Raw genomic sequence first — 16,806 nt, 5'->3', positions numbered from 1 at the left:
AATTTCGGGAAGTTATTATCAAACTATAATTCTTTCATTGTGCAGGAAACTTTTATCCGCTCTATGGGCCGTTGAATACTTTCTCAATCTCCAACCAGTCGATGTAGTCAACCCCGGTCAGTGGCAATGTCGGATTGTGGAAACTTGAATAAATTCCTTCTGCTTCCCCAGAAAGATCTAGATCCCAATCTCCCTGCATATCAAACATCGCATCTGGTGCTTCCATATTAGACCATGGCTCAAGTAATCTGATCTCGTCTTGATGGTCGCCCTGACTACTCGAGGCCACAGCCATATATGGTGGAGAACCCGAGGAAGTCAACAACGCATCTTGTCTCGAGCCTGGACTTGCTGTCGGTGGCTGAGTCTTGTTCTGGGGGGCTGTATCGCTGTGTGAGACATTCGCATTGAAAGCATGATCCGGCCAAACATGCGAATAAGACTGTGCAATATCTTGCAGGCGTCGCTTGGCAGCCGAATTTCCAGACTCAGATAGAAACTGGAGCACTCTGAAGGCTTGTTCAAGCGCTGGGGGTGGTTGGCTTTGTGATTTGTTCAGGAAGCCCACCATGACCAGCACAAATGCAGCGGAGAATGTTGCGTCCAGATCGAAAAAGCCGTACCGGGCTGGGGAGATAATATGTCAGTCGTTGGTTTTGATAAACATGCGAAATATAATATAGGACACAAAGACTCGTTGAGAAGAACACCAGAAAGACTCACGAATAGTCTGCTGGCGACGAAGTGATTCAAGTATTGCCAGACTTCGCGTAGCTGCCTCATCACATGTATCACAGAGACGCAGTAGCATGCTAGGCGCTGGATCGGGTGACTGCGGTAATTGTTGGTTCTGAGCTTCAAGTCGCGCTCTTTGAAGTAATATGGGCCGTGTACATAGGATGATAGCCTAATAACGAATCAGGCACAATAATAATAGTATGTTCTTCAGGTGGACAGTCTCACCTGGAAAAGCATTAGGTACAATGATGCACCTGTACGAGTCACCAATTGTAAAGGTCGATTGAAGTCCAACATTAAAGATTTGGGGAATGACCGGCCGGTTTCATGCAACTCTTGGAGAATTTGCTGAATCTTTTGGACCAGTTCCAGTTGAGTGATTGACTTATTGCCATATAGAGCTGTTATGAGTGTATTAGCACAGCGTTAATAGTTGAACGGCGTATAGCTTACATGACATTATATCATCAGTGACACGCGCGATACGAACATTGATGGCAAGGGCAATTGGTGACTGGAATCCCATCGCATTTCGCGGGAGTTCAGTGCGTAGCTGTCGCTCATCGGCCCCTGCAGCTAGTCCAAGGCCTGAAGAGAGGCGCCTAAAATTGTAAGTTGAGTCCCAAACCACTAAATTTGCCAGAGATGCCTACCTGTCAAGCATATATACTGTCCACCATAGCCTTAATCTGTGGGCACTCTGGGAAGGGAGGCAGCGTTGATCGATTTCCCGCAGGTTGCATCCAAGAGCAATAGCCAGCCGCAGTGCGAGTCCAATCTACCACATGTCAACAATATGCGCGGGAACTTTGTGGATCTTGCATAACATACATAGAGATACGCATCATGCTTGCGGTCACACCACTGCAGATATGTAGCAATTAGTGTCAATATCTCGACAGCGACAACACCTTCCCCACCCATGTGATGCAACGGAGGAAGGCGTTTCAAAGCTTCAGCAAACAAGTCCGTTCCAGGTGTCTGTAATGCCGGGCTTTTTACATCCATAAGTTTTGCCATAGCCATGACTAAAAGATATTCTGTAAACCAAGGAGAGTTTAGCTGTTGTTGCCTTGTCTCTGGGCTCTGGAATAGCAACATAAGATCGTCCGAAAAAGAGCGTGGGTCAAAGAAGTGCTGGCTCACGCCGAGATAAAAAAGGAATTGATCAAGCAAGTGCTGTGATTCCTCCAAAGATGGAAAAGATACTCCGGCAACATTATCAACGAGCTCTTTGACTGAGGTCCATTGAGGTAATCGATCAGCCCGGTATTGAAAATTGGAAGTAGATCCATGGGAGTTGAAGTCAATGGAATGCGATCTGTCAAGAAGCGACCTGACCTGAGACTCAAATGCGGGCCCTGAGGTCAGGTCCGTTGCTGCACGTATAGTCAGTTTATATTCACAAGCAGACCAGGCATAAGAATGCGAGTTTAAGTTACCTGGACTTATAGCAGGATCGGTATCGGGATATAATAGCCCATCTTGCCTCTGGTTGGGGTGCTCTTTATTTCCAGGTGTTGAAGAACTTCGTTGCGCTGATTGACGACCTGGGGTCTCATCTGGTGCTACTGGAGAAGGAAATGAAGAGACTTGACGCCCTACAGACTGAGTACTAAGCTGCCCTTCGTACACTTCAATCTTTTTCAATAGATGTCTCACTTGGCTAGTTTGATAGTCAGCAAGACTGCCAGAGCTACAACGCGCATGTACTGACGCTTCAGAAAACCGTTTGCGACTGGAGTGACCAAAAGTGCATTCCCAATTGTGTTTGGTACATGCGCGACAAGGCTTATCACCGGAACATTTTACTTTGCGTCTTCGACATGTTTCGCATCTGCCCAGTTGTTACCATACATAGGCCACCACAGCCGGAGATGCAGACGCATTGCACACTTACGCGTTGGTAGATCGAGGATTAGAGCCTGCCATAATTTCAAATATTCCCGTACAGTTAATATTGATATTAACATGATACTCGCGTTTCAGTCACAAGTGTGAAAACGTCGGTCTGTATGGATCGGGTGCTCACCCGAGGCTGCGGGGACTTCGGCCTGGGCCTCCGAAGGCCCCGCAGTCAAGGTCGGACAAGACGATCAACATGAGGATGGATGATATCTGCGCTTGGAGTCCAGTCTTCGCCGGCGAAAAACAAAAGGACCGCCTCCGCTGCTATCTTAGAGTCATCATCATCATCTTTGCCAAGCACCACAGAGCGCCTGATGTTTCCTAAATGCGAAGCAATTACATCTGCAGGCCAGTCAAATTGATTGGCAAATTTATGACAGAGCTCAGCAGTTGCAAACGCATCGAATTCAAAATGACCTTGTAGCGTGAGAACGTGGCCAGGCTTGTAGAGGCCCTGGATTGGACATTTGAGGCTGCTTCCGATACTGAGCCACGGTTCAGGCAACATCGTCCCATTTCCCCGGAGAATTGGTGAATTTTCTGGTGTAGATATCACGGCATCCCCATGGATAACTTGAATATGGAATGGCTGTTCTGCAGTAAACCGAGCTAGAGGTGGGAAGTTTGAGACGAAAGCTGGGTTCAAGAAGATAGGATGTATGCCAATTTCGTGGCCATTAGACGAAGGTTCGACAGATATCTTAAATGAAGATCCTTGGGACGTGTAGCTTTTGTCACTTGCGAGCAGCGCTTGAGCTATAAGTTGATGTCCAAAGCAAGATCCGAAAATCTTGACCATCGGATAGTCCGTATACACCCTCTTAATAAAAGATCGCAAACTTGAAATCCAGCGTAGCTTATCATATACCGCTGCTGCAGCTCCAGTGACCAGAATCGCATCGATAGGACCTGGGAAGCCAGGGTGTCCATTTTCGCTCGGCGACCAAGGGGTGACTCGAAAGGACGCGAGATGTGGGAAATTACCTCCCACAACGTCGAACGCAGTGATGTGAACACCAAGAGATATTCTATTCTGATAGTATTTGGTTGCATTGATGCGATTTGCGGCGGCAGTGAGAAGAACGTTGAATTGTGAGCTATACAATCCTCGTTTGGCGTAGAGAGGGTAGCAAGGGATATCGGTGTCAAGGACAGCAATATGGATTGCACGGACAGACATGTTGGTCAGAATAATAACAAGACAAAGAGAGGGAATGTACAGAGCTAACGAATATTATTTTGTCGGATGAGATCCGAAATTCTCGGGAAATATGGCCGACAGATTGAACATAATAAAACTTTTTGGATTTTCTTCAGGCCAAAGTTCTTTATGATATTTTTCCTCTTTAGTAGTGTTCTGTTTAGATGTGCAAGTTCTATAGAGGGAAAAGTTTACTTTTCTAAGTATAACCAGTATAACCTCTGATGAAATAAGAAAGGAGTGGGAGAACACAACAGCTTCTCTTTGCGGACAAACAATACTTAAGATATCTGACCGTGACAGCTGATAAATTAAAAATTGGATTCATTATGTAGTCTTATGTATTAATATTCGTGTAATGACCTGGAACAGCCCTCGAAGATGAGAGGAAGTAGGTATACATCACACTTAATACCAGTAGTCCCGGAATTTACTGCTAATCACTCAGATTCGAGTACCCCCAAAAAGGCTCGTGAGCAAGAAATGCAAGACATGATGTGAGGGTATTCTTAGAAACTAAAGGTTCTAAATACGAATGTAATCTCTATTTCATGGATTCTGGAGATTATGTCTCACTTATATAAAGGATTTTACCCATACCATATTAGAAAAATAAAGATCGTCATAGTATTGACTCATCGTACCTCCGAGGGTTCCAAATATGCAACGCCGAGTCACAGATATTCTAGGATCTTTACAGTAGACTTTGAAGCGGATATTGAATTCCCCCGAGGCCGTGTACCAACATAGAAACTTTCAAGTAGTGGATATTCGGGGTTCGGGGTTAGACATATGCGAAACCTCCCAAGGTAGACATCCACATATTGTTTCTTAGTAGCCATAGTTATTATTAGAAGGATCATCAGGTTACCTCTATTCCGTCCACAGTCGGCTTGATTTGTAACTATCCAGTAGGACCGCTGAGGTATTGGAGAGAACTCCCGAATTCGAAGAGTTCGATAGTATAAGTAACCGACCTTTCAGCATGGATAGATATGAATATTCAGTCTTCTATCAAGTCTCTCTAGCTGTTTCATCCCTAGCTCCACTGTGCTATTACCTCTAAGTGGTATTCAATTCTCGGAAATGGCAGGCAAGAGAATCATCACTGTTATTGGAGCCACTGGTGCCCAAGGAGGTGCCGTTGTTGATGTCTTCCTCAATGACCCACTCCTGAACCAAGAGTGGACGGTCCGCGCAGTGACTCGAGATCCATCCAAAGACAAGGCAAAGAAGCTAAAGGAACAGGGTGTGGACGTGGTTGCTGTAAGCATTTTTGATGGTACATGAAATCTCCGTACTTACTGACCAACTGGGAAGGCCGACTTGAACGACAAAGCCTCGCTTGTGAAGGCCTTCACTGGAGCTACTGCAGCATTTGGCGTTACTAACTACTGGGAGACCTTGAGCATTGAAGCCGAAATCCAGCAGGGTCGAAACCTTGTTGATGCTGCGAAGGTTATTTCCCCTTTACTATTGCTGTCCTATAGGAATGCACGCTAACTCTGATACCTTGCTAGGAATCTGCTATCTCTCATTTCATCTGGAGCTCTCTGCTCAATGTCAAGGAGCGTAAGTATTATCTGGTTAACATTTGACTTGGGGAAAAGTTGACTAACATGAAAACCGCCAGTGACCCGTGGAAAACTTACCCACGTTTATCAATTCGATGGCAAGGCTGAGATTGAGGAATACGCTAAACAAGTTGGCATTCCGGCCACGTTCTTCCTACCGGGTATGTATATGCAGTCTGTTACGGGGGGTTTTAGACAGAACCCACCTGAAAATGCCTGGGTGTTCGCCCTACCGATGCCTGAAACCGCACCTATTCCTTTGTTCGACGTTCACAACACCGGAATCTGGGTTAAGGCGATTGTACGAAAGCGAGACCAGCTTCTGGGGAAGCACGTACTAGGCGCTACGCAGTATACGACTCCGAAGGAAGTAGTCGACGGATTCAAGCAGGCCTTCCCAGAGGCTGGCAAGGCAGCCTGCTTCTTCAGCCTGCCGCATGAAATGTTTCTGCAGGGGGTTAAAGACTCAATGGGGGTGCCGGATTGGGCAGCGGAAGGGATCTTGGAAATGATGCGCCTTGTTAACGAGGGCGGATACTTTGGGTTTGAGCCCTTGGAAGAGAGCCTTGCGGTGCTCGAGGACAAACCAACTGCGTGGGTGGATTTCTTGAAGAAGAACGAGGCTTTCAAGGACCTCAAATAAGGCAGATATATTGCTCTTTAATTACTTCTTTGGCATTAGTACTCCGGGTATTTGAAATGAAATTCTAAGCCACGTAATGTCGTCGATCTCGGGAGACTTTCCTTTCTATAGTTGGCCCCAAAGCTGAGCCTCATTTGTATTCACAGGCCGCAATAAAACTCCAATCAAAAGGCCGATCAAGTCATTCTTCCCAATAAGAGATAAGAAACCAATGGTTTAGCGTGCGCGAATTAAACTGGACCTAAATCATGTCATAGAGCATTAAGCCCCATTATATAACTAGCCAAGAACGCCTTGCCACAGCATCCCAGAGATAAAAGCCCATCATATCGCATCAAAAACTCCCATAAAAACCATCACTCATCTAGAATCATGTCTAAAGTCACATATACCCATGCACGAATGGACCGTTCCATCGCACCGAAAAGCTCTGCGCCGCGTTATGCCTTGAAAGCACCAGAGCGACAAGTCGCCTTTCGACGAGAACATATCGCGACAGAGAGAACAAATCTACTCATTAAGCCGCACAGGAACGACCAGTCAGACCGTGCATATAAGATCTCGGACGAAGAGGGCTCTACCGTATTCACAGCGACTGGTCGGAAATACAATGATCGCTCGTGTCGAGAACTCCGCGACTCATCTGGGTTACCGTTGTTTGACATCCACACGAAACCCTTGTTAAGTCCTCTAAGCTGGGTGGTCACATTGCCCGGGGGCAAAATCAGCGAGGGAACAGTAGCGAAGGCGACACCGAGCTTTCCCTGGTATAGCGACAACTTGGTCTTCTCATTTCGGAATAGAGCCTCCGAAGACAGGAAAAGCGTGGAGAATAAGCAGCTCACGCTAACTGTCAAGAAGCATAGTAAGGCGCTGGCCTTTTTCGATATTGTGGATAGGGATAGGAGGATTGCTGAGTTGCGCGAGAGTATCGTCCACAACGAGCGACTGGCTTTGAGGCGGACGAATCGCGGACGAGGCCATCGCCCTGCCTTGGATCTCATTGTGAGTCCTGGTGTGGATATTTCACTAGTAAGTCGAGGCCGAAGGCTTAACTGGGATATATCAGCTAATTCATAGTAGGTGACGGTAATTGCGGTCATTGTGTCTGACTGGTTCTTCGGATCGAGTTAAATAGATGGCAGAAGACGGTTGATTTTTATAAAGCGAGCGAATTTGTATTATAGATGCAATAGATGTCAAGATACTACTGGACGCATAACAAACGAACCTGTTCCCAGCTCCTCCATAGACAGAACACAAATTAACGATCAAACACTGGTTTGTCCAACCACGCGCTTATCTTGGACAAGGCAGAAACATCATGTTCCTTTGTCGATGTATTGTGGTCTTTGATTTCTCCATCTATCCACCCCCTAGTCCCTCTAATATGCTTCAAATGGGTTCCAATCGGCTGACATCCAGCAAAATCAATCAAAACAGGCATGCCCTCTTTGCTCACCAGAATGTTGTAGGGAGTCAGATCGTTGTGGGCCAGTCCATGTGTATGAAGATGATGGAGTGAGGACTCGAGGGCAACGATGAATGACTGTTTCTCAATTGTCCCGACTTGGTTTTTGAGATAAGTGTACAGATCATGCGGATGTTTGTCCATGACAAGTCCGATAAAGTACCCACGGAGAACCCGACATCCGTAATAGCGGATTATGTTCGGGTGCGGGTGCTGAGATAGCAACTCTAGGACCTCAGCCTCTGCTAGCAGGGATGCAGAGAGTTGGGACAATGCATCGTGCTCCTTCATCACTTTATACATTTGTGGGTTTGGTCGCTTGACGTAGACATCCTCGGTAATTGTTGCTGGGGCTTGCATCAACTCGGTATTAGGAGCTAGCCACCGAGTGTATAGTTCTTCATCGGGAACACTCTTGAGGGTGTTGGTGACCTGCTCAAAGGTAATATTGGCTTTGGGCGTTTCAAGCGTGCCGTAATAGAAGCTTTCATTGCCGTCAAATAACGCGAAAGATGTTTGTTGGATTTCCCCTGTTTCACCATCGCATTGCTCCCATACTTCAGTGAGATCATCCCAGCTGGATATTTGTGGTGGCATAATGACAGTGGACATGTATGTTCGCAAGTAGAGTGGGACTGATGGATATTGGGTGTGGGAAGTATATGACGTGAAGCTAGTTAGCTTCTGAGTTACTCGACTTTAACCGATCTAACAGATCAAGAAGAAAGGCCTAATCGCCGCAATATTTCCAGCAAGGTTAACAAAGACAAGAATGAAATGAGGCTTCAAAGAGGGGGAACAGCGAGTACCCGGCGAGGCCTGAGGCCACCAAGAACGAATCCCTGCATCTCTAGGTACCTATAAAACGTGCAGCTTGATTAACCCGTGGACCCCAGAACGGGTAGGAAAGTGTAGTTGCTGGAGCCATTTGTCTTGCTGAGGCCATAAATGGAAACGACGATCCTGGGACGATCCCAAAGAACAGTTGATGTCTGTCTCACACTTCTTCGTTTTTTGTCTCCTCTTCCTGGGCTATTTCTTGTTCATATTCACCTTGCTTTCAAGCGAATGGTAGGCCTGATTCGTGTGCGATGGATGGACTGCTGATGAGACCCCAGCATTCAGTCTTCAAAGATCGATTGTATCAACGCCTAAGCGATTATAGCACTAGTGTACGGAGAGATGGAGACAACATATGTAGTAACATACAATTGACGGCATATTCAAACTGTTGGCTAGATACATAACAGCAAAACGGCCAGCAAATGAGGGATAATAAAACGAAGAATACTGCTTGAAATGGCCACATACAAAGCCACCATTAAGGACAGTCAAGGTATTTATTCCTATTAATCGAATTAAGGCAGTCGAGACTAACTATCAATTATCGATAAAAGGAAGTTGGATTCGAACCAGCTGCTCCGCCCTGTGGAGGCTGGTACGCCTGATACTCGCCCGTGCTTGCGGCGGGAGGTGTTGGGCTATAGGGAGTATACTGTGGCTGCTGCTGCGCTGCTCCTGGTACCGGCGGAGGCTGGTGCGATGGAGGAGGTTGGTGAGTACCGGGGGAGTTGGGATACGGGGTTTGTTGCTGTTGCTGCTGGAACTGGTGCGGGATTTGTGGCATAGTGGAGACAGGCGGGACTTGAGCTGTCTCCTCAGCGGAGTAGACGGAGGGCGAGTAGTCTTGCTGCTGCTGCTGCTGCTGTTGCTGGAATTGCTGGTGGGCAACAGGTGATGCTTGTGCAGTTGGGGGGTACGGCATGCGCTGACCAGGCCCAGGAGCAGGGTGATCAACAGGTGAATCATAGACAGAGGTCCCCAATTCTTGGGGGTGATCGTATGTAGATTGCGGACGGTGGTTAACATGTTGGTAAGGTTCGGCATGGGGTGACTGCTGCGGTGCGCCGGCCTGGGCCTGGTTGCGAGGATCAGGGGAGTGAGAGGCTGGGCGGTACGGCATAGTCTGCTCGCTGACGGGGTACGGTGCGTATGAATTCGCCTGGGTTGGCGTGGTGTCTAGTCAAGGCAAGTTAGAACTGGGCGTCGGTAGGTAATTTGTAGGTAATTTGTAGTCCCCACTAACCTTGAGGTCGGGGAGTAAAGTATCGAGGATCCGCCTGGGGGCCAGAGGGGTATCCGGCAGGTGCAGCACCAGGATAACCATACTGTGGCTGGGCAGGGCGTCCATATTGAGGCTGTGCCGGATGGGCTAGCGACGCCTCAAGGAGGGACTCGTAGTCGCGACGAGCTTTGATGAACTTTTCATTGAGCTGGGTAAATTCATCTGTACATGTGTAAGCAGGACATCAAATGGCAAAACAAACAATTGACTGGTTACCTTTCTTTTGAGAATATTTTCCAATCAGTTCGATGAGTTTTGGACGAATTGCAAGCGTGGCTTGATAGAGTGTAGTAATCTCTTCGTTTTCTTGGACATTGAGATCTGAATTACGGGTGCTCAGTAGAGTTAGGAGCTTCTCAACGCTCTTGATCTGGCCAAAGACGTCCGCCTCCATTTGAGCCTCCCGCTGCAGTTCATCGACAGTGGGATCTGGGAGTTTCTCCACATAGTTGAGAGGGAAAATGCCGGTCTGGCCTCTCAAGGAACCCTTCCACCAATCTTTGTAAACAGACTCCAGGACTGCAATGGTATCGCCTTTGCGGAATTGAAGCTCTCCTGGCTCAGACGGTTGGAAGTCGAACAACGCTCTCACACGCGACACGGTAGCTACCGATGTACCTAAAAGAGCAGGTTGAGCCTCGGCAGGCTCCCCTTGATTTGTGGGAGCCGATGTGGATGCACCAGCAGCAGATGAAGTCTCGACTCGAGGGGCTGCCGCTGCCGCCACCGGAGCTGCTTTATCCTTAATCGACAGGGCTAGGGCCATCTGCAATTCCTCTTCCTCCATTTGACGATCAATATCAGTGATCTCACGCTTTCCAGGTTTCGACGGTGGCTGCAGATTTGGGTCTGGAATATAATCAGCGAAGTCCGATATCTGGGAGCCGAACGGATACTTACTCGTGGTTTTTAATTTCATGTATGCCTGTTCCATGATGCCAAAATCCGGGTTGGATGCGAACATCTTAGTCCATTCTTCCATGCGTTCCAGAATTTTAGACTTGACTTGCTGATGCGTATTCTAGACAAATCTATAGTTAACTCCCGCTATTTGCGCAAAACGAAGGTTCGAGATCTACTTACGCGATCGTTCGCCAAGCGTAGTAGCGCATCAGTAAAGCTTCTCGAAGCCAACTCGCGATGGATCTTCAAGCCGCAGTTTTGTGACAACGAATTTGCAAGCTAGAAACCAGTCAGTTATGCTCGTAGATCAGGGAACATTGGCGCCCCCAAGTTCACGGGTATCTCGCTACGAACCTCCAATGTATAGAGCTGGACGTTGGCATTTCGGTGAGCCAGCCTTTTGATCATCGCGGCCACGGCCTCTTTCGCTCTATATCACGGCAGTTAGCAGCGGTGTTTGGGTGAGCTTAGACCAGCCTGTGGTTTCAGAATTATCCACCTACCCTGATTCCTCTGAGCCAACTTTGTCACAGACATCCTAAACCACAAAAAGCCGAATCAGTTCCTATGTCCCGTGGTTATTCCGGCAATACGTAGATTAATGCAAACGCACCAGAATGTATTCCCAGTTCTCGGAGGTCAAATTCTCGTCCGTCGCCTTGGCTATACAGAAAGAGATATCGTCAGTAAACCATATATACAGATTCAATGTGCTTTCCGGGGGCTTCCCTTCAAGCCGGCCAGCTCCAGGAGTGCACTGTGTATCTGAAGGGGCAGAGAGCTAGCGTAACTTACCAACGGCGTCATCGAAGTGGTTCTGCTGCGCGCGAAACATTGCGAATGTATGTCCTCTTAAGTGTCGCAGGTAATCAGGTGTCTCGGGCAGCACTGCTTAGCTACTGACAAGCAGTTCGCCTTGTTTTCACGTGGTAAAAGTTTGGTAATAGGTTCCAATTAAATTTTTGTATCGAAAACGACGCTCTGTTTCAAAACCTGGTTGTGTAGCTCGTAGTGATGGTTATCCAGCACGGAATGCGGGGAGTCGACGACGGCAAAGGATGTGGCTAAGCGGGTTGATGCGGACCGCGTGAATGTCACAGAGACAGGAGCTTGGGAAAGAAGTTGCAAGCGACCGGTATTGCAACGCTGGATATTTATTAATCAGGTTGGGAATGATCAGGGACAGTCTTGGGGTACTGTGTATGGGGCGGAACTCAGTCACCTGAGTCAGCATATGACGACGGTGGGCCTGGGAGACTTAATTTAGTAGCTTTGGATTGTACAACTACTCCGTATAAGTTGACCGAGTTTTTTTTTCTATATTATGTCTGCCTAGGGATTGAGCTTCTATTTTTTCTTTCTGTTCTACTGTTCTCTTTTTTCCTCCATTCACTCTATGACTTCGCCCTGCCCATATAGGCTGCTGCGTTTCCTTTCTCTCGTTTGCTGATCTAGTGGCTGAACATACCTCCACTGTGGAGTATCCTAAAAAAATGGAATGAAAGAATGTTGAGGTCGAAGCTTGTCAACTGCTTGTATTCATCATAAGCTAACAACAATAATGGTCAAATAGAACTACAAGAAATTACATAGACACCATCCGTGCAGAGACATTGAGCGGCAAAGCAGATATCACAGGCAACGTGCTCGTGGAATGGAGTCATTTCCATCGAAAATCGACGTGAAAAAGTGAATAAAGGAGTACACTGGGTACATAAATGGATTCCAACAACGTACTATAGTGCACGTCGGGATCTAGAAGAAACATTGGGAGTGACGGGGTATCTGAGCAAGACGTCAAGAGATATCAAGTACGACGAAATAAAACCGAAACAGGGGGGGAAAAAAGGGGGGGGGTCATTCATCAGCGTCCTTTTCAAGCACCTCCTTTTTGAGCTTTTTCTTGGGCACGGCTGAGACGAGCAGCCTTGACCAAGGGGGCGAGATGCGATAATGGTGCACAGAGAGACATGAATGGGTGCTAAAGGGCAAGATGTCAGTTATCGCTGAGGAAGCAATGGGAAATAGGAACGAGTAAGTACCTTCAGCAGATCATGGGCCGACGCCCGCTTCTCCGGGTCAACCTTCAAGGCAAAGTAAAGGAACTCGCGGAAAACCGGGGATAGATTGTGCTCATCCTTGATGGTGGGTGTTCCGTTCGTAGCAATCAGATAGAGTGCTCGCAATGGGGATTCTGTCAAGTACGGCGGCTCGCCCTCGATCATCTCAATGGCCATGATGCCTAAACTCCAAATGTCGACCTTGCGGCCATACGCTTTGCGAGTCACGACTTCCGGGGCCATCCAGTATGGGGTGCCAACCATAGTGTTCCGTTTGTTCTGCGAGTCGTTGATTTGAGCACAGAAACCGAAATCGGCTGGATATTGTTAGCATGGTTTCCACACAACACGGGGTGAAACTCACTCAGCTTGATGTTACCATCCATTGCCAGGAGGATGTTGTCGGATTTGATATCTCGATGAATAACACCCTTAGAATGCAAATGCTGGAGGCCGCTCAGAGTCTAATCGAAATAGTTAGCACATCTTATGGTCTTATTTTGACATAGGATTAACCATCTTGTACTCACCTCTCGGCAAACAGCTGCGATCTGTCCCTCGCTCATAATGTTGAAGGTAACCACATCTGTCAGACTGCCACCTTCCATGTATTCCATAACAACCCAAAGATCCAGCCCATGTAGGAAGCTCTCTAAGAAGTTCACGATGTTCTTGTGCTTGCTATCTTTCATGACCAATATCTCGTTGATGATCAAATCCTTTTTAGGCTGCAAGTCTAGATTCATTTGCTTGATGGCAACACAGTTGTTGTTAGGATGCTCATACGCTGTGTACACACCACCAGAAGCACCTTGACCGATTTTGTTGAAGTTGTAGTAGATCTGCGTCGGGTCGCCAGGGTGGCAGATAGCCATCAAGCGTGCCCGAATATCCATAACGCTGCTCTGCCGCTGCTGCTGGCGCTGTCTAGGTCTAGCAGCGGGTGGAGCGCGCGTAGGTGACACCCCAGACGAAAGATCGGGTGCCGGAGCAGCAGTTGATGTGGAGATGGCGGGAGGCTGCTGTGCTTGCTGACGTTGGGTACGATTCCGTTCCAATGTCTGCTGAGCCGCGGCCATGACTTGCTCCTGTTGCCGCTGGTATTGTGTTGGGGAGGCGATGACATTGGGAATATTGGGGACGGGTGCAGGTGTGCCAGTTCGGGAGCTGGAGGGACTGCGGTGGGGCGATGCTGGCAACGGCTCGGATTCTGGGATGGTCGGAGTGCCAAATGTAGGTCCATAATTCTCCTGAGGAGCTCGCTGCGAGACTCCGTACGAATTCGAGACTGGGGGTTGGGGAGGCGGGCGGGAGGGGGTCAACCCGGTCGGCGGTTTCGGGGGAGCCCGATGGGGCACCATACCGCCTAGTGAAGGGGACATGACCGGCGTGGCTGCCGGAGGCCCGCGAGGGATTGGCGGGGGCGATCGCGGATTCTCGAAGCTGTTTTCGTGATTCTGCGGGAATCGTGGACTTCCCGGTGGCGATGTTTGCTCTCTTGGGCTGGTAGCTTGCGCGGCTTGAGCAGCTTGCGCATTGTCGAACTTATGCCAAACTTCATCATCGCTGTCGCCACGAGTGTTCTTTTCGTAGAATCGCATGATATCCATCATAGTCTGTGGGTGCTCCTCCTGCTCCTTCTTCGAGATGCCGTTCTCCTGTAGTAGTCGCTGCCATTCTTTGGGAAGACCAGTGAATTGGCCGGTCTGATTGTCGTAGCCGACGTGAGTGACATGCACTGGATTCTCTGGAGCTGAAATTTTCATATTGCGACCGGGGGTTCCAAGCATACTATCCACGAATCTGGAAAAGCTGGCCTTTTTGCTCTGTCTCGTTCGGGGTGCGGCCGGAGGATTGGCCTGAGGATTGGCCTCATCGGAATACCGTTTGTCGGGATTCGGAGGCCTTTCGGTCTCGCGATGAGCAAATGGATCCATTCGTTGCGTTAGAGTGGTGAAGCTAGCTGACTGGCGAAGTGAGTGGCGTCCACGGGTATCCGGACTGGTGTGGTGAGAGCGGAGTCCGGGCTTTTGCTGAGAGTGAGGATCAGTCTCGGCACTGTTCTCGTCCAATGCACTGAGCATGCCCCGCGTTTCGTAAGGGCCGTTCACTTCATCCGAGCTCTGCTCGTTGTAGGAGAAACGATTGGAACTGCGGGTTCGAGAGCGGGAGAAATTGGAGAAGAAGCCACTTGATTCGTCGTTGGAAGGCGATGGACCGCCACTGTTCTGATCCAGGGATGACGAGGATGAACCTGGGAATTGGGCGTTGGATCGCGATCGATTATGCTCACGACTGTTGCTGGGAGAGGAACGTGGATAGACGGGAGCGGATGGGGTGCGTTTCAACGATGTGGTGCTTTGGTGACTCCGAAGAATGCGTGAACTGAAGCTAGGGGGATCCTTGTGTAGTTTGGTAGATGCTCGACGGAATTTCAATGGGAAATTATCCTGATTCATGGTGGGCAGATTTCTGTCCCTACACGAGACAGATTGAAATTGGGCCGAGGAGGGGTCAGATGCAGTTGGTATTTTTTTGGACCAACCAGGTGCATCTGGGATTTTACGGAGAATAACCGAATCCCCCTAAGATTTTGAAGATGGGTGGAATGGAAGATTGGAAGCAAATATGGAGAAGAGAGGAAGTTTAGCACGTGGAGTCTTGGGAAAAGGAGAATCGGGTGGCTGGGGGTTTATGTTGATGGGGGAGTTTAACTAGGTATATCATTCTCACATACTTCATTTTATTATACAACTATCTTTATATCTACGGAGTAGACAGAATCAAGTTAACATAAAACCATTTACAAAGTGTTATAAGAATAGAACTAGAGACTTCCCCGTTTAATAGTCACAGTTAACGGTTTCTATACGAGATCCACTATACTTAAAATACTCCAGTAAGACATATATTTTCTATCAAATGTCTACTCCGTACTCCAGCAAACAGATAACTCCCCTTTTTGTTTCGTCCCTGGCAGGTAGCCGAACACGTCCCAAAAAGGTTAAACCGCAGGTGTGACGGGAAGCAAGCCAATATCACTCGGCACATCTTGGGCAAGACATTGGGCAGTTGGGAGCAAAAAAGCACTCTATCCTGGACCGGCTTCGGGGCATTTTTCTTCCATATGCGCCACCGTTACCCTCGGAGCCGTTTGCTTAATCTGGCACTATATTAGATTCTAGAATTATTTACGCTGTCTCAATATCTCCTAGTTTCTTCATTCTATTTTTAAGTAGTATATATTGGCGTTTACATCCTATATCGGGTTCAAATACTACGCCAGTGAAATCAAAAAGATCCGGGCTCTAAGCACGATTTTTGACTAGCTTTCGAAGACTGAACATTATCTGGATATCCTCTGCGCTTGTTGCTCCAAGCGGAAGCCAGTAGATATTGGTCCTCTGACTTCCATCTCTCACTTTGCTAGGCCTCGATATCTCCCCTTGAGACAGAGATCTGTATAAAATAAGTTATCAGGCAAATCGGTCGAAACTCGGATTATATCCTGAATTATCAGGCAGAACAAAAACGCCAAGAAATTACATTCCACTTCATGGAAATGCTTGTTGCCTAGACCTGACCAAAGCTCCTTCTCATTTCATATCGTAGAGTTCGAAAGCAGATTAGAATCTTCGACATCATTTGAAGCTTCCCGAGGTCTCTTAAGTTGAATAATAGCCCTTGGATACAAATCCCCATCCTTGACCAGCTTCAGGTAATATGACTCTGCTCACCTCCATATCTAGTGCGGGTGGCTTAGGTGGCTCAGGCCAATTACCTCATACCCTGGGCATTCGCAGTATATAGCAATGACTTTCTAAGAATCATTGGCCAAACCCCCAACTTGGTCCTCGGTGGAAATCATCACCCCTTGAGCCACGAGGCAAGTACCTCCATCCGATCGAAACGCGAGCTCTGAGTGGCCTGTTGCATCGCCGACTCAGCTAACAGCAAGTTCATCATCAAAATCCCAAGTCAGAATCGGCAAGCACACACTCATAGCCCACATGCTAGGGATCACCGTTCTATAGCAAATAGAAGCGTCATCCGCGACAATAGCGTCACTTAGACGGGACACAACGGTAGTTCAGAACGACCCTGTCGGTCCAAATGCTCGTGATTCCGCCGTCCAACACTTTGCTGCTGCCCAGAACCTCCTATTTTCGTCCATGACAACTGG

The 16,806-nt window shown here is 48.0% G+C and overlaps 7 protein-coding genes across 7 annotated transcripts; 2 read left to right on the top strand and 5 right to left on the bottom strand.

Annotated features, from left to right (window-relative positions):
• Positions 1 to 61: 61 nt before the first annotated feature.
• Positions 62 to 1,662, bottom strand: PGRI_021600 (fungal specific transcription factor domain-containing protein; the record flags this gene model as incomplete). The annotated part of the gene is made up of 6 exons (XM_040789873.1): positions 62 to 627; positions 724 to 832; positions 964 to 1,139; positions 1,192 to 1,340; positions 1,392 to 1,516; positions 1,570 to 1,662. The coding sequence occupies 6 exons, from the start codon at positions 1,660 to 1,662 to the stop codon at positions 62 to 64; spliced, it is 1,218 nt and encodes a 405-aa protein (XP_040646826.1).
• A 1,153-nt stretch (positions 1,663 to 2,815) lies between these two features.
• On the bottom strand, positions 2,816 to 3,826 carry PGRI_021590 (type 1 glutamine amidotransferase; the record flags this gene model as incomplete). Its single annotated transcript, XM_040789872.1, has 1 exon — positions 2,816 to 3,826. One exon carries the CDS (start codon positions 3,824 to 3,826, stop codon positions 2,816 to 2,818), a length of 1,011 nt encoding a protein of 336 aa, XP_040646825.1.
• A 1,107-nt stretch (positions 3,827 to 4,933) lies between these two features.
• Positions 4,934 to 6,064, top strand: PGRI_021580 (NmrA/HSCARG family protein; the record flags this gene model as incomplete). The annotated part of the gene is made up of 4 exons (XM_040789871.1): positions 4,934 to 5,113; positions 5,168 to 5,305; positions 5,368 to 5,419; positions 5,481 to 6,064. 4 exons carry the CDS (start codon positions 4,934 to 4,936, stop codon positions 6,062 to 6,064), a joined length of 954 nt encoding a protein of 317 aa, XP_040646824.1.
• Positions 6,065 to 6,466: 402 nt separating this feature from the next.
• On the top strand, positions 6,467 to 7,198 carry PGRI_021570 (uncharacterized protein; the record flags this gene model as incomplete). The annotated part of the gene is made up of 2 exons (XM_040789870.1): positions 6,467 to 7,096; positions 7,148 to 7,198. The coding sequence occupies 2 exons, from the start codon at positions 6,467 to 6,469 to the stop codon at positions 7,196 to 7,198; spliced, it is 681 nt and encodes a 226-aa protein (XP_040646823.1).
• A 130-nt stretch (positions 7,199 to 7,328) lies between these two features.
• Positions 7,329 to 8,147, bottom strand: PGRI_021560 (uncharacterized protein; the record flags this gene model as incomplete). The annotated part of the gene is made up of 1 exon (XM_040789869.1): positions 7,329 to 8,147. The coding sequence occupies one exon, from the start codon at positions 8,145 to 8,147 to the stop codon at positions 7,329 to 7,331; it is 819 nt and encodes a 272-aa protein (XP_040646822.1).
• Positions 8,148 to 8,919: 772 nt separating this feature from the next.
• On the bottom strand, positions 8,920 to 11,398 carry PGRI_021550 (ESCRT-0 subunit protein HSE1; the record flags this gene model as incomplete). Its single annotated transcript, XM_040789868.1, has 9 exons — positions 8,920 to 9,554; positions 9,622 to 9,822; positions 9,877 to 10,509; positions 10,561 to 10,681; positions 10,744 to 10,842; positions 10,918 to 10,993; positions 11,067 to 11,101; positions 11,177 to 11,226; positions 11,359 to 11,398. 9 exons carry the CDS (start codon positions 11,396 to 11,398, stop codon positions 8,920 to 8,922), a joined length of 1,890 nt encoding a protein of 629 aa, XP_040646821.1.
• A 1,041-nt stretch (positions 11,399 to 12,439) lies between these two features.
• On the bottom strand, positions 12,440 to 15,082 carry pakA (mitogen-activated protein kinase kinase kinase kinase STE20; the record flags this gene model as incomplete). Its single annotated transcript, XM_040789867.1, has 4 exons — positions 12,440 to 12,544; positions 12,606 to 12,940; positions 12,988 to 13,087; positions 13,154 to 15,082. 4 exons carry the CDS (start codon positions 15,080 to 15,082, stop codon positions 12,440 to 12,442), a joined length of 2,469 nt encoding a protein of 822 aa, XP_040646820.1.
• Positions 15,083 to 16,806: the final 1,724 nt, after the last annotated feature.

This window comes from Penicillium griseofulvum, assembly GCF_001561935.1.
Source record: "Penicillium griseofulvum strain PG3 chromosome Unknown contig_80, whole genome shotgun sequence".
In the NCBI taxonomy this organism is placed as follows: Eukaryota; Fungi; Ascomycota; class Eurotiomycetes; order Eurotiales; family Aspergillaceae; genus Penicillium; species Penicillium griseofulvum.
Note: the sequence above shows the minus strand (reverse complement) of the source record. Positions and strands in the feature narration are given on the sequence as shown.